Source organism: Anneissia japonica, unplaced genomic scaffold (genome assembly GCF_011630105.1).
Source record: "Anneissia japonica isolate Jap-2015-1 unplaced genomic scaffold, ASM1163010v1 scaffold4536_len1192065_cov207, whole genome shotgun sequence".
NCBI classification, from domain to species: domain Eukaryota; kingdom Metazoa; phylum Echinodermata; class Crinoidea; order Comatulida; family Comatulidae; genus Anneissia; species Anneissia japonica.
The window spans coordinates 326,099-342,759 of NW_022703183.1; the positions used below are offsets into that span (position 1 = coordinate 326,099).

General features: G+C 33.6%; 2 protein-coding genes across 2 annotated transcripts in view; one reads left to right on the forward strand and one right to left on the reverse strand.

Annotated features, from left to right (window-relative positions):
• LOC117104333 (probable E3 ubiquitin-protein ligase HECTD4) overlaps positions 1 to 9,815 on the forward strand; it is a 47,560-nt gene extending 37,745 nt beyond the window's left edge. Inside the window, exons 47-55 of the mRNA XM_033245150.1 lie at positions 154 to 2,397; positions 2,785 to 2,975; positions 3,159 to 3,425; positions 3,992 to 4,147; positions 4,434 to 4,759; positions 4,986 to 5,161; positions 5,547 to 5,742; positions 6,386 to 6,608; positions 6,994 to 9,815. Coding sequence (XP_033101041.1) covers positions 154 to 2,397; positions 2,785 to 2,975; positions 3,159 to 3,425; positions 3,992 to 4,147; positions 4,434 to 4,759; positions 4,986 to 5,161; positions 5,547 to 5,742; positions 6,386 to 6,608; positions 6,994 to 7,130 — 3,916 coding nt within the window. The 3' untranslated portion in view covers positions 7,131 to 9,815. The remainder of the gene's footprint in view (positions 1 to 153; positions 2,398 to 2,784; positions 2,976 to 3,158; positions 3,426 to 3,991; positions 4,148 to 4,433; positions 4,760 to 4,985; positions 5,162 to 5,546; positions 5,743 to 6,385; positions 6,609 to 6,993) is intronic.
• A 1,273-nt stretch (positions 9,816 to 11,088) lies between these two features.
• Positions 11,089 to 15,946, reverse strand: LOC117104351 (E3 ubiquitin-protein ligase RNF185-like). The gene is made up of 5 exons (XM_033245174.1): positions 15,557 to 15,946; positions 14,971 to 15,102; positions 14,376 to 14,430; positions 13,789 to 13,912; positions 11,089 to 13,179 (listed from the first exon to the last, which is right to left on the reverse strand). Exons 1-5 carry the CDS (start codon positions 15,769 to 15,771, stop codon positions 13,082 to 13,084), a joined length of 624 nt encoding a protein of 207 aa, XP_033101065.1. The 5' UTR covers positions 15,772 to 15,946; the 3' UTR covers positions 11,089 to 13,081.
• Between the last annotated feature and the right edge of the window lie 715 nt (positions 15,947 to 16,661).

Consider the following 16,661-nt stretch of genomic DNA (forward strand, 5'->3'; position numbering starts at 1 on the left):
AAAAACTATGGTATTGTATAGCATTTAGATATTAATTTGTTACTAACAAAACAGTTCTATTGGGGTTTTTTTTTCTAAAATTATCTATGGGATATTGTAACTACTCAGTAAGTTTTAAGTTTTGATAATAGATTTATTTTGTATTTATTGCAGGATGTCTTTGTACCAAGCTCCATGGGCTAGGATTTTTCATTATGGGCTAGGACATAAAATTAAGAGATCTGGCCAAACTGCACCAAGAGAAGTAATATCTTATCCTGCCAATGCTTCGTCGAGTAATGCTGGAGGCTTAGCAGGACCACCAAGCTATGACTTACAGCCGTATCCATCAGTTATCCTTCCATGTGATTGCATTTATGCTAAGATTGGAGTGTCACCTCCTCCAGGGTTTGTCATTACTGTGCATGCATTACCATCTAATTTTCCATTGGCAATGGCCTTCATTGAAACTCTTATTAGTTACTGTACTGATGCTAAGCTTGCTTATCCTGAAAGCCTTCAGACATCCATTACCACCACCATGAATGAAGGTGAGAAGATAGTGAGAAAACAAGATGTACCACTTGGAAGCAGTGTTCTGTTATATATATTAGAACTCATAGCAAATTATGTATGGACAACATCAATTCCACCATCCATCAAGGAATACCTCTTCCATATGATGGCACAGCTCCTGAGATTGGCACGAAAGAAAGAAGCTGGGCAGCCGATGATGCCCTCTTTAAGTCTGATGCTTCGACTTCAGCAGCTTCAACTAGAGCTTTTAAAGCTATATGAATTGGAAGTCATAGAGACATCTGGTGAATTTTGCAGACACTCTACATATTTCTTTTCATTGATGGAAATCTGCTTAGCTGTCTCAGAACTTGGTACTCCTGTAGGTTCACCAACACCAGTGTCACCAAGCACATCTTTGATGGGCTCTTTTGGACTGCCATCTAGTCACAGTTCAGCAAAACGCAAGAAAACAAAGTTAAAAAAAGGCATAATGCCAAGACGAAGCAGTGAATCAGAGGTAGACTCTGCTAGGCGGAAGAGATCGGATGAGCATTTGTGGTTTCAGCGTGCAACATCAGCTTCAGTGTTACTTCGATGTCTGTCACATGAATTTCAAACAGACGAAAGTACAATGGAAGAGTCTTTGCTAGAAGCGCATCAGAAAATAAGCTCTCCAGCATGTCATTCAAGACTTTTGATAATTTCTGGTATTCCAGTTTGTTTGGATGAACCTACTGTGAGAAGAGCTATCACAGAGATTGCCAATGCCCATGGTGGTCTTTTTAAGGATGAGCTTTGGATACCAATAGAGCAACATAAGCAAGGTTTATTAAAAGAGACTACTGAACAGAAATCTGCAGAGACTTCTCAGGGACATAGATCAGATGATGATTCCACCTTGCAACTTTGTGCTGATGTTCAGAGTCTATTAGCAGAATTACTATCTGGTATGGATCTATGGCAAGAACAACAACAACAACTAGCATCTGTCACAGATAGACCACCTCCTGCAGTTCAAGCAGCAGAAACAGTAGGAGCAACTGCAACAAATCCAGATGGTAGTATTGATGTTGATTCAGATAATATTCCATGCTCAAGGATAAAAGGCTATGCTGTGTTACAAGTAAGGAGCCATGCTAAACTGGAGAATATGGAGAGTTCACTTCTAAGTAGCAAAGCACTATTTCAAATAGATGGTGAGACTGTTGCAGGAGAGGACATCTTAACCATTGCTTCTGTTAATCCAGTTCTCCTCACAGATGCTGCAGAAATTAAAATATTACTAGAATACCTGAGAGCCAAGCTTCAGTTATCAGAAAACTGTTTGAATTACAAAGCTGCTCAGATCATGTCAGAGATGTTTTTCAGTACAGTCACAGCAACTGAATCTTCAAAGATAAAAGAACAAGAAAAGCCTGTTGAATCTCCCGATGTCCCACAAACCCTTACCAAAGAGCAGATTCTTCAGCAGATTCCAGGCAACCTCATGTATGAGTTTTTTACAGGTAGTAAAGCACCAAAGAAATCTTGCTCTGAACAAGTGGTGCAAGTCTTACGTCATTATGGTATTCCTAAACCATCAAAACCCAAAAAGTCATTACCAAAGTCTTCTAAAGAACCTGGAAAAGGTGTTGGGAAGAAGAGCACAAAATCTGCGAAAGAAAAAATGCTTGTAGCAGAAGTTACATCTCCTCCAAAATCAAAAACAGGAGAGAAGAAAGTAAGGAAGGTAGAGAAAGGGACACGAGAGGCAAGTGAGTTGAAAGGCAAAGAAGTACATGAAGAAAGAGTGCTGACTAATTTAGGCTTTCTTCAGTATGTGTCAGAGAAAGTAAAAGAAGATGTCACTGCAGTTTGGAGAGGAATCATGGCTTGTGGCTACAGCCTGCAATTTGAAAAGTAAGTTGATTATTTGTTGTATTGTAACCCTACGTAATTCTACTAATGTGAATAAAACTTTTCTTCTGGCTAACGTATAACATCTCGTCTGAGATGCATCGTCAAGCCAACTGGTTTGATGATGAATAACTGACCTGTGACCGATAAGTTTTATTTTTTCTAGTACAGTTGTGATACCTGGATACCTCTACTTAATATTTATTGAAATTACCAGATCATGATAAAGTATATAATAATCAAGTTATAGAGGATTCTGTACACAAGTACTCCATCAACACAATAGGTCAGAGTTCAAAATATGAAGTATATTTATTTCTTTAACATTAGGGTCTTGAATAAAATGTGAGTGATTAATGTTTTTATATTGCCTGCAAATTTCTGCATTAGGTTGTTCAGTCCAGATAGCAATTCAGCACTATCAACTTTGAAGAATTGGAGGAATGAAAAAGATCTTGCATTAATTTCCTTTGTCAACTCCCTCTGTCGGAAATTGGCTGTTACACCAACTAGACTTCACCCCCATGAAATATATGTGTCTGAAGCAGAGTTAGCTTATTCTGACTACCAGTCCTTACAAGGTATTTTGTATAAATATGCATATTTTCATCTTGAGATAATGTCTGTGACTGGAAAACAAATACATTTTGAAATATGAGAAACATTTTGACAAATAGATTTGGTGTTCGAATTCTTTTTCCATGTTTAATTTGCAATTTAATTTTGCTGTAGCTTCTGATATAATTGTGTAATATTTATTTAAGGTACCTCAACCGAAGTCCTCATTCTCCGCTTTGCACTTCTTCAAAACCTTAACAACCAGCTGGAAGCATGCTTCTTGCCACTTGTGGATCTCAGACCAGCTAAGACATTTAACTTGTCATCAGCAGCATTGCTTGAGCAGTCAAGAGGTCTTCTCTTCTACGACACCAAGGCCAAGTTATTCAACACAATACTTGATGCTACAGCTCAGCGTAATGTTGACCAGGCTGCCCCTGAGATCACCCTTGATCCCCTGGAAGTGTTGGGTGGTAGGTGTTTTTCATATGGTCATCTGTTTTGTGAATACGTCCATGAATTAACCGGTATATGCTAATTTCAATTTTTTGCTATTAAACTCTGAATGGTAAGTGTATGGTTGCTCGCACTAAAAGGAACATTGGGGCCTGTTACATAATATTGTTGCGTTATATACACCTGGGTCGGATGATTCCATTATTTTCAAGGTAAGATCTTAAAAGGAAATTGGCATATATTGGTTCATCTTGGTAAGTATCAAACTCATTGACCAACAAGAAACACAATAAATTCTGATTTGTGTGATTTTATGAAGGCTTTCATGGTCTGTTCAATTAGAGATAACAGGTCTATATTAGGTTGCCAGGTTTAACAAAATGTTCTTTGGAACCAGAATAGTCATGTGTATCATCTAACAACTAATGTACAGTAACATACAACAGTCATTATTATAACTGAAATCCAAACCCAAAAATGTGACTTTATGATTTGATTCATTTAAATATTAAAAAATAGCTATTCTGGCCGTGTTTAATTGAATATTTACTATAATTGATTAACATGACATCTTTGCCAACAGCTGATGTTACAGGGTGCCTGTCTACACAATTTTGCCAAGCAGCTCGTCAACTGTCAACTGTTCCTTCCTCTAAATTATGTGTTAAGTTAGCGAGCGGAGGAGACCCAACTTATGCATTCAATGTCCGTCTCACTGGTGAAGAGGTTCACGGCAATAGTAAGTGCTACTATAGGATATAGGGTACTCCTATATCAGAGGTGAATTTTCAAGTTGGGTGGACCAGCCTGCCCCTCCCAACCCAATTATTTTGGGAAAAGGGATATTGCCACAGTTGGTGTTAATACACTAAATACAATGGAATTGTAATTATATTTGATATTCAATTAAATAAAGATAAATTTCATAAAGTTATAATCTATCATTATTATTATATATCGTGTATCATATAGATAAAATATTCACAACCTTATTTTACTTACAGTGCTTACTTTTTTTGTTTAAGGTGGCTCATTCCGTCATTTTCTCGGCCAAGTCACCAAAGAATTACTGAGTCCTTCCTTAGGCCTTCTTGTACCATCCCCTAGTGCATCAGTTGGTAAAAATATAGGCAGATACATGCTCCGTCCAGGCCCGTTAACATATCCAGAGGAGAAGTTTCTACAATTCCTAGGCCAGTTTCTCGGGATAGCCCTAAGGGCTGATATTCCCCTAGATCTTGATCTCATGCCCTGCTTCTGGAAGGGATTGGTAGGGATAGATATGGACATTGATGCAGACTTAAAAGAAGTGGATATTGTCACATATAAATACCTCCAAGATTTGGAAAAGGTAAGCATTCATATTTAATTAGATTTTTCTCATTTAGAATTTGCTTAGCACAGTGTTAGCATTTTTTCCCCCCAACCTCAAGGTTTTAATCCCTTGCTGTCTATATCGCTTGTGTCTTTACTTCTCTCCACCCAGTAATATAAATAGATAACTGGTGGGTATTAATCAGTTTTCCTTCATTAATGAAAACAATATACCAAGGAGCTTATTCTATATTTCTTAACAGGTAACAAATGAGAAAGATTTCCTGTCACTGTTGGCGAAGTACTCAGTAAATGAAAATCAAGAGGTTGAGTGTGATGAAGATGAGGAGGAAAGTCAATATACTCATAAGTTCACTCACACTACACTCACAGGTGTTGAGGTTGAACTTATAGATGAGGGTCATGATATTAGACTCAGGTGTGTGGTTAAGTCATTTAAAATTGTTCCTTTTATGACATTGTAGTAGGATGGAAAAGCCTGCGTGCTATATATCCTTCCTTTCATCATACATATTATTCTTCTTTTCTGGCTTCTATCTTTTTCTTCTTCCTCTCTTTCTAACACTCACGTCTTTCATTTCTCATCACTCTTTCAATATATCACAGTCTCTATCCATTTTTATCACTTTCTCAATTTCTTCTCTCCCTCCTAACCTCCTCACACTCAAAATACAGCTATAGGGTAAACATACAGACAATGCAAAGACATTACTTATGGATAATTATTGTAATTGGTCGAAGTATAGATAATGAAAATCACTTTATTCTGAGTTCCTTTCATTTCATATTATTATTCTTGTTAGCTGGGACAATCGCCTTGAATTCATCAAAGCCATAAGGGAGCTACGCCTGGAAGAGATGGTATGCTGGGAGCGAATGCAAGCAGTTCGATGTGGCCTAGCCTCCATTGTCCCTATACAACTACTCTCCATCATGTCAGTGCAGGACATTGAACTAAGGCTATGTGGGCTACCAACAGTTGACTTAGATTTCCTCAAGGTAAGATTCGTACAGAAGAAAATATTTGTCATATTTAGTAAAACATATTTACAGTATTAAAATGATAAATGCCAAGTTTCCCTTTGTGGAACTTACCTCTCAAAAATAAAGGCGTTTTCCATCTTGCTGTAAATGAAAGCTTCAGTTCTTGCCCATACTATACCCTACACATCCTCATTCCCTTTTTGTTTATAGCAGACAGTGAGATAGCTTAACAGAAGTGCTTCACAAAAGTGGGCTCTACGATATACACATCCGGGCTGTCTGGGCTAAGCTGTCCGATATGGGGTCTGACAAACATGGTCTATGGGTGGGCATCTAGAGGGCTAAAAAACTTGTATCTTAAACTGGGCAATTTTAGGCAGTTCAGAGACATTTTAGAATATATTATGCACAAGTTTTTTTTTTATATATATTTTGGTCTGATGAGTTGTTAGCAAGAGAGCTTGGCATGTCAAATAGCAGGGCTTATACCCCTGCTCCTCCCTCTCCACTGACACACCACTGTGAGTAAATGAAGTATTGTTCTGCAGAAGCCAGCTAAATTAATAGTTCAAAGATAAATGCTATTCGAGGTATTGTAATGTTAAACTATGAAACCAGAACTTCATAGTCAACTTATTATGTTTCTGTGATTTGCTAGGCACACACCATGTACCAGGTGGGCTTAGTTGAAACAGATCCACACATACAATTCTTCTGGCAAGCTCTCGAAAGCTTCTCACAGGATAACCTATGTCGTTTTGTGAAGTTTGCTTGTAACCAGCAGCGAATTCCATGCACCTGTCCATGTAAGGATGGTAACGCAGACACTACTCACGTACCTCCTTATCCAATGAAGATTGCACCCCCAGATGGCTCAAGTGGTATGTACAAAATTATCATTTTCTTGCTCATCTTTCAAAGTGTTTTTTCTTACAAATTAATAGTAAATCAATAAAACTAACCCAAAAAAAAAAAAAATTGATTAACTTTAACATACAGTGAGAATGATAATATTTTCAAAATCAATTATAAATTAGTAACTACCACAGAATTAATTTTATCTGGTGAGGATAGAGTCTTGCATGTTTGTTAACAAAATTTTTATAACCATGCTATTGAGATTTTAATATTTGTCTCATTATTTTACCTTCATATGTGGTAGTGCAACAAAACGACCGTAAATTTGAATCAAACACTATTGTATTACTTTATTCCTAGACTAACACTATCTCCACATTATTCAAAATATTAAATTTTTATTTTTAGGATCGCCTGACTTGAGGTTCATCCGTGTGGAGACCTGCATGTTCATGGTGAAACTACCGCAATATTCCAGTTTAGAGATCATGAAGAAGAGACTCTTATATGCCATCAACTGTAGGGATGATCCCCTGAGTGGCTAGCAATCTTAATTACAAATTAACAACTTAATAAATGAAACTGGGCAATCACTGCACCCGGCAGTTGTCAGCCGACGTGATTCTATGGAGAACGCAACACCACAACGTGCACGAAACTGATCCTTTTTAATGACCATCCCTTCAGACAGCCACCAAAAATCAGCAAACACAGCGGCGCATCGCCTAGTGCTCAAAGGAAGTTTGGATTTGTCAGCCAACAGTCATACAACTACCATACGATGCAGTGAGTTTACTGCTTAAGATTCAGGAACATTCTTCAATGTGGGTAGCGGTCACATAAACAAATTAACATAGATTATGTCAGATTTTTTCAAGGCGATTGCTGGAAGAGCGGTAAACCTATAGCTATCATTATTTGTAAATTTTATTGAATATTGTGTGAATTTGTTTGTGTATGTATGTGTGAGCATGTTGCAATGTTGGCAATTAAGCTAGTAATGTATATAAAATGGTAGCCCATTTGTTTTCATGAAAACAAAAGAGTGTTTAATTTTATAATACATAAAAAAAGGAAAGGGAGATATAGAAAATGCTATTTTGAAACGGAGCCTCCATATTAAAACTTGAAATTACCATTGTTATATGACTTGGAAGATGACCTTTAAGTTAATTAACTTTTTAAAGTTAATTGATGCTATCTTTTTAATTGCCCAACAAACTAATTATCAGTATCACTATCATTTTATTGTTGTTATTCATATTATCACTCATACTATTATTATTATTATTATTATTATTGTTATTATTGATGAATATACTGCATCACTTGATAAAAGGCTCTATATATTTCTATATTATTATTATTATTGTTATTATTATTATTATTATTATTTTAAAATATGTGCAGAATTGTTGAAACTTTTTATTACAAGAAAAAAATATAAATAATATTATCTGTGATGTGACTGCAAGTAAACCAAGTACTTTCCTTGGTACTATATGTTATGGAAACTTATTAAGAATCGCAGGAGAATAGCTTGTTAATGATAGTGGATGAATCCATGTGTAATTTAACCATAACAATCTACCAGCAAATTTAAGATTAATTATTATGAGAGAAGTTTGTTTTACAAACTTAAACAAAGATGGTATTGTAGGTATTGCTATGGGGTATCACTGTAATAGAAACTAATGAAACTTAAGCTGAACTTAAATGCATTTTCCATGTTTTTTGAAGGACAAATCATAAAATAAAGTTTAGGTTAGTACTTAGTAATACTAATTTATTGAATAGATAGATGATCAACAAATATACTGTAAATTAATGAGCTTTAATATAATATGTAATGTAAAAGAAATACAAGACATTTAATATATGAAATAGAGTCTGCAGATTTAGTTGAATTTAGGTCATTTATTTTGATATTATCTTACCTACAAAGCTATTTTTGCTTTTTTACTGTTGAGCTATATTCAAGATATTTCAAAGTATTTTTGGAAACTTAAAGGTGTATTAATATTATTGATATAATTTAGAAAATAGTGCCACACATGTTAATATGTGTCAATTATTTGGAGATTAAACATTCATCTACTTGAATCAATCACATGCAGATGGAATCCTCACCTGTTGCAATTGAACATTATCCTGTTGCATGTGGAAACCTTACCTGCTGCATATGGAACCTTCTTCCATTGCAGGTGGTACACTCACCTGTGACAAGTGCAACTTTCACTTGTGGCAGGTGAAAATGTCACTTGTTTCAGGTGGTCCACTCATTGTAGGTGGTATTCTTACCTGTTGCATATAGTACCCCACCTGCCTCCTGGTCACAGTCATAAACTTAGATATAAAAAATAACAATTACCAAGCAAGAATTTCGATGGAAATAACTACTTGTCAAAATATATTAATTATGCGTAAATTTGAATTATTAATTAAAAAATTTAAATACTGCTTCCTTAGACAATGCTTCGTAAAGCAAACCAAAGAAAAATTTCTATTTTCACTAACAAATAGCTATTAATGGGAATATTCTATAAAAAAAAATTAATATTGAAAGAGTTTTGTAAATGAATGATGTGGCAATGTTTTTGTCCATCATGGAGTTCCATTACCCGATTCTGGGTTGACAATGAATAATGAAGATGAATGATGACGTTATATGTTTAAAAATAAATTAGTTACATTTATGATTGTTCATAGTCATTAGTAATTAGCATGTGTTGGACCTGATTTATCAAACTATTATTCAGAAAAAGTTTAATTATTTATTAATTAGGTTTAATTTTCTATTAATTAATATTATGCTGAGTGGATACTGTGTGTAATTATTTATATAGGTGCTTAACCTGATCTATTAAAACAAGTCGGAAATATTTTTGAATTATATTTAAAGTGATTAACTAAATAATACATGAAATCTAAAACATGTTTTGTTTAAATTTTCTAGACTTACGATAATACCATTATTGACAAGTCTCAGTATTTTTCTGCTTGTAGATTTTTATTATTATTTGTAATCATTTATTAAAGTGGTAAACTCTTGACGATCAATAAATAACCAAGCAATCATACAGTTACAAAGCTATGGCTGATATTCCTATTTCCCTTTGAATAGATGTATAAATATCAAGCTTATATCCTAATATGGTAGGACAATTTCAAATATGGCAGTAATTTGCCATAATAATATATATTCAAACTAGCCATGTTGTATTGTGTCTCATCTTGCTTCTTTAGCATTTACTTATTGTTACCAAGTTCTTGAATCTCAGTGGCGGATCCAGGAATTTGAAATAGAGGGGGCCCAGGAGAGCAATTATGGCATCTCTAGATGGCCGGAAATGGCATTCTCAGACTTAAAAATTTGGAAATAATTTTCTTTTTTTTAATTTTTTACAATTTTGAAAAATTTAGGGGGGCTTAACTAAGCCACCCCCCCCCCCCCTTGAACCCCTTGAATCCACCACTAAAAATGAAGTACTGAGTACACATCTAGAAGCCAATTTGGAACTAAAGTCTGGTAGTTAAGATGTTCACCTTTCAATATAAATGTCCTGGGTTCAACTCTTCAGATTATATTTCACACAACACAACTCCGAAAGCCTTATAATATGATGTACAGTATTTAGTTATTTATTAGCAAATTCTAATAAAAGTATCAGCCTACACCCACATAAGGGATAAATGTAGCCTTAAAGAGGGGCCTCTGGTTAATAGCCCTTTACAAAGATTTGATGTTTATTGATTTATTTAAATAAAAAAATATTTATTTCTAATCCTTGATCTAATGATCTATGGATCGTGTTATACTCAGTGAAACAGCGAAGAAAAATACTGTTCAATTTACTTTCAACCAGCAAGAGTTATGTTAAATATGACTGTCTAATTACAGTACTTTATTTTGAGGCTAGGTGAAATGAGATGCAACACTCATTCTCTTTACAGCTATAGTATTTGCAAATCTATATGAAATTTAATTACCAAAATTGTTAATTCAGAATACAGGAGTATCATTTTGTTGTTTAATGTATGACATTTTTCAAAGTTTTATTAATAAGTGAATTATGTTATGTTTATTATTTGATTTTATATAATCTACAAATGTAAGTTTTTTTTTTAAATTTCAACAGCAATATTAATTATGCAAATTTATATTTTTCCCAACAATGTTGTTAATTATGCTAATTTGAATAGTTTAATTGTAAGGTGCAATAGTAGAAACACCTGCAAATGACATGAATGTATTTTTGAACTCCTAATTGAAAAATCAAGGACTTCTGTAACGTTTAGAACTCTCTGTGTGTATTGAGTAAGTGATATCCGCATACGTTAAAGATAGACATAATTTGGTGTGTAAAGAGTTTGAAAGAGGGGGTAGGTACAGTAAAATGAATAGATTATGTGACGTTCATGAGTAAAAGTGCTTCCTTGTTTTGTGCTGGTTTTGTATTCACCTTTCAAATAATAAAACAGCAAGCAATTAGAAAATAAATATACCATTTGTGTTTGTATTTATTGCAATGGAAATAATTGATTTGTCCTTTCATCTCTATAAATATTTTAATCCCATATTCATAAAAGACTGGTTGAGTGCTGAGAGGTATTGTTTCTGTTTCTTGTGCTGAAGACCCTAGCTCAAACCTGGCCACTGTTGGGTTTTAATTTGATTGCTTGGCTCCTCAAACAACCCTCATAGGCATTGTGTCACATGGCACAGTAGGTGCTGCAGATCTCCGGGAGCCCAGGCCTGAATTTCTGATTTCCAACGAAGAATTAATGTCATTGAAGTTGAAGTCCTGTCAGTTGACAACTTAATGAATGTATGCTGATGTTTCTCATGTAACATAATTATTTCCTTCCAATAAAGAATAGACTAAATTACATATCAATTTAATAGTTCACATGCCAAACAATGGAATAAATTGTAACATAAAAAGAGCTCTTTATCTTATATGATAACACCCTTAATTTCTATAATACATTTTTAAATCAGTAAAAGTAGACGTTAATTTGTTCCCATACTTCATTAAATTGTTTCCGTCATTTACTTATGCAAAACTAAACTTAACCCTTTAGTTGAAACATTTTGAATAAACTATTTCTTGACAAATTGAGCTTATTCCTATATCACTGGTACTGTATTACAACACTACCTCACATATTTGCAGTATTCACCAATTCCACTGTTTTATTATTTATATAATTATATACATTCACTTAATGAATAAAAAATCTCAAAAACCCACTTCAATATATTACTATTAAACATTGATTCACTTCCTATGAAATTACTGTAAATATTTTTGTATTTACTTTATGATAATTTAGACAAGACTTGTTTTTATGCCGTGTTTCGCAAACTTATTTTTTTAAAGATCGTCACATGAGAGCAGAAAAATAAATACAGTATAATGGAGACGGAAGAGAAAATAAAATTTATTGGTGAATGTAAACAATGTAGTAATGGGATGGTTAAATGCTTTAAATTTATATAATTAAAAAGAAATATACATACAGTATCTTATCGTAATAAAGATAAAGACAAGCTTTTATTTTTTTCTGAAATTTCAATTTCTTTGTGGCGGTGGTTTGCGCTAATAGGCAAAAAATAAAATTTTATTTTAATTCGAAATCATCATTGGCAGATGGCAAGTTCACTAAACAAGGTATGAAAATGTCTTGCCTTACCTGGCAGTAGACAAAGTACTTTTTGTCATGGGATACTAGGTAAAAAGTAGAATACAGTATCCTGCACTACCTGGGGAGTCTTCCTTGTCATGCATTGCCTAATTTCATTCCAAATCATTCACCTCCTACCAAGTACCCAATTTTTCTACGACAGCGGCATATCTACCACTCCCTCTAAAAATGCTTGTTCCCCCGAGTAGCCTGTCTCTCCTCCTCACTCACCACCCCCAAGTTGACGGATGCACTGTGGGCCCAGCTTAATAACTGCATATCATGATTGAAGAAGGAAACAAAACATTTACCGTATCTATTTGAATAAACGCCCCGGGGTGTAAGTTTATTGTTGAGAAGTGTTTTTGAGGGAGCGTTTATTTTTTTTGGTGTAACATTGACATGTATATACTCAAATAAATGCCCCCTAATTTTTCTGTAAATGTTGAACACATAATTTGCTTTCAAAATGTAAGAAGTTCACCTTCGAAATCTTTCGAAGTGTTATTGCATGATCATAAATAAAGACTTATTGATCCAAACCAGGTTAGAAAACTGTATTTCTCCTAGGGTAGAACATTAATAGAATGTGTTGAGAATGATGTTGCTTCCATTAGATTTGTTTAGTCATTCAGGGGGGCATTTATTCGAAGAAAAATATAAACGCCTGGGGCGTTTATTCCAAATGAGGCTCTAGAGGGGGCATTTATGAAAGGGGCATTTATTCTAATACTTCGGTATACAGTATGTGTACTAATTAGTAACAAATGCTCTGTAGGGTGGTTATCTCAAAATCTACACATCTAAGCTATGCTATAAACAACCAAATCATAAATAACAAAGCAACCCACAGGAAAACTTTACTAAGGAACTGTTCTTCTGGATTCTGTGGCTGTACTCCTTGCCCTATAAACAAAAATAGTGTTTAATATTATCTAAATGCATGTATTAATCTCATAGTAATAAAAAAAACATATACACTCCTCATTCTGTGTTGGAAAAAAAAACCAACTTGTGTTTGTGAGACACACGCATATTCCTGGCCTGTTCTGATTGGTCAGTTGTTAAGTTTGATTGCCACTCAAAAAAGATCCATTCATTTGCTTTGTTTATTTCAGTAATTTTTCAATTGAAAATTATGGTAATATTATTTTCTTGTCACTCCCAAAAAAACAATTTCTGTATTCTTTGCATAAGCCCTTTAAAAGGCTGCAAGTAAGCAGAATCTTCTAATCGAATATTTCTAACTTATTTAATTTAAGCAATGCATTTTTTGAATTTAATTTTTAACAGATTTTAAGGATTAAACACAGAATCATTTTAAAATGAATATTGAATTATTTTGTTAAAAATATACTGTACATGATGTGTTACTGACGATTACATATATTAGGAATTACAGATTTGTTATCATGAATTTTAAAAGTATACTATATACTATAACTCCTGATTAAATTAATAACAAAACATGATAGAATTTAATTAACATAATTGAAAGAAAAGAAGTGTAGTTACCGTGTCTTCCACCAAACCTTCCATCACCGAAGTTGAATGCTGTTGCAAATAGACCAAATGGAAAAGCACCAATACCAAACGACATCTGAAAATTCCCATCTCCAAACCCAAACCCATTAAAAGGCTGTAAAAGAAACAGAGCTACAAATAAGAGTTACATATTTAATTTACTTCAAAAACAGTGCACAGGTCAGGTATTTACTACTTTTTGTATGAGATGAACTTGAATATATCTGAAAGTTTTCTAGACACAAAACAAGAATTTCCTATGAAACAACATTATATTATAATAAGATTTCAGCATTTATATAGTGCTCTTCCCTGTCTTACAGCGCTTAAAAACTATAACAATGGAAAAAGGCAATTTTTGAGAAAGAAGAGATATGAATTGAGAATGAGTTGAATCAAGATAGCTTTTATTGTCCATTAAAAATAACAGAAATCCATTTGAAACTAAACAGAAGTTAAAAGTTATAACTTAAGCACTGTTAATCCTTATATAAGTGATTTGCTTTTATTTACTAATTGTCTACATCTAGATAGATGGTGAAAGTGCTAGGTTATCATATTATTATTACAGTACTTACACCTTGTGTTTCTGGTTCTGGTCTTTGCCCTGCTGGCCGAGGTGGAAGCTTTTCTCTTCAAACAAAAATAAAGAATATTGATTTATGCATATACACTGTATATCATAAATACACAATAATACCTGTATAAATAATAATTTAATAGCCAACATTTTACATATACTGTACCATATCCTCATTAACAATGGTGTTTGTTTAATATGACTGAAACTGAAATGATGCATCATTATTGGGATTTGAGCGTGTACTTTTATATTTGTATTTATATCTTGTATTTTCAATGTTTGAAGGGCAAAATTGAAATGAATGATTAACGAAAGCAAGTCTAAATTCTTGCATGATTTCCTTTTTGAAACATTCTTTATAATTCATATCCATGATTGTTTTGCATCTCTATAAAAAGAGGCTTCAAACTCGATTTTTCTTATACTTTTAGTTGGTTTACTAATCCTTATCTGCTGTTTGCCTTCTTACTTTTTTATTTTTTACAACATATCTTACTAATATTTATTATGAAAATAATCATTTTCCGTTATATTTATGTGAACAGGAAGTAAATAAATGTTACATTGAATTTAACTGAATCCTAACTCACCTTGGGTCTTGTTTACCTGTGTTCCCTCTCCCATATATTGGTATTACTTTATCTTTACTTATACCAGCTTTACACACAGGGCACACTTGCCTGTTTGGTCTAGTTTCTAACCACTGGTGTAAACATGGCCAACTGTAATAAAAAAATATATATAGTACTGTACATAATAAAGTAATAAGTGTTCTTTAAACAAGTCTACTTCAAATCAGATCATCAGATAATTCAAATGGTGAGAATTTAATGGATGGCCATAAACATTGTAAAAACAGTGTAACTTTTAAAAATTGTACTTATATATAATAGATAAAGCACTAGGCTTAATACAGTAGTAATAAATTTCTCTTGTTTCGGGCATTAATGATATTTTATTTTACCTATGGGAAATATTGGAAGGTACAAAAGATCCTCTAGGTCTTGGACTGTCTTTAACAGAACTACTTGACATAAAAAGTAATTCATATTTATTAATAATACTACAAAACAATTAAATTAAATACTATCATTTATCTTATATGATTATCACTCTGGCTATGCTTAGGCAATGACATACTGCTGCATTCATATACAGTAAATTAGCGAGGCTTACCAGAATAAATGGCCACATAAACTAACTACTGCATCCTTTGCGGTATCAAGGCATATATTGCACTCATAAGCACCATCCTCTGGCGGTATTGCTCCGCCAGGCCCACCACCACCCCTAGCATCTGTCGATGTAGACGGAGTGGGTCCCTCCGCTGCCCCAGAAGTGTCATCGGCAGTCGTACCCGTTCTTGATTCGGGGCCTGAAGATTCACTCATTTTTTCCAATCGTTCCTTACCACGTATCGGCGATTGAAAACGATAAAACCTTTCTATAGACAAACTATGTTAATTACTATAAACTTATTAGTGGTATTTCGTCATCTTTACTTGTTAATACACGTATTTTTATGTCGAAAAAAAAACAACACAACCCCAACTAGCGATCTTTATGTGATTGAGCCGCATGGTGGCGCGCTTCACAATTACAGAATGAGGATACCTGGGTACAGTAAAACTAAACTGTAACATTTTTATGTTTTGGCCTACTGAATATTGAGATGCAAATAATTAGTGAATTGACTAACATTAATCAAGCTTATATCTATTTTTATCATTTTAAAATAAAAAGAATATTATTTATTTTCATCACCATCATCTCAGGCATTATAACATCATCGCCATCATCATTATCATCATTTTCATCACTCTCCGTCATCGTTATCATTACCATCCTCATTATTATATAATCATCATCGTCGTCGTCGCCGATGATGATGATCATCATCCTCATCATCATCTTGATCATTAATTGGCATACTTGTCTTCATCTTTATCATCAATTCATCATCATCGATAATCCTTATCAGCATATAGGCCTACCATCATCATCATCATATCATCAATTCCTATTCTTATTATTATCATTCATTATCAGAGTATAAGGATTGTTATTATAATCATCATCATTATCATTATCATATTGTGGTATCGTTATTAAGTATCAGAACAAGTTGGCGGTTTAGCAATCACAAAAGTTAACATCCGTTTGTGTGTGAACAGTAGACTATACAACATGTTAGTCATAATATTATGATTATCAAGATGTAAAAGTATGAACATTGCATTGTCAAAATAAAAAAATAATTAACATTAATAACGATATTATG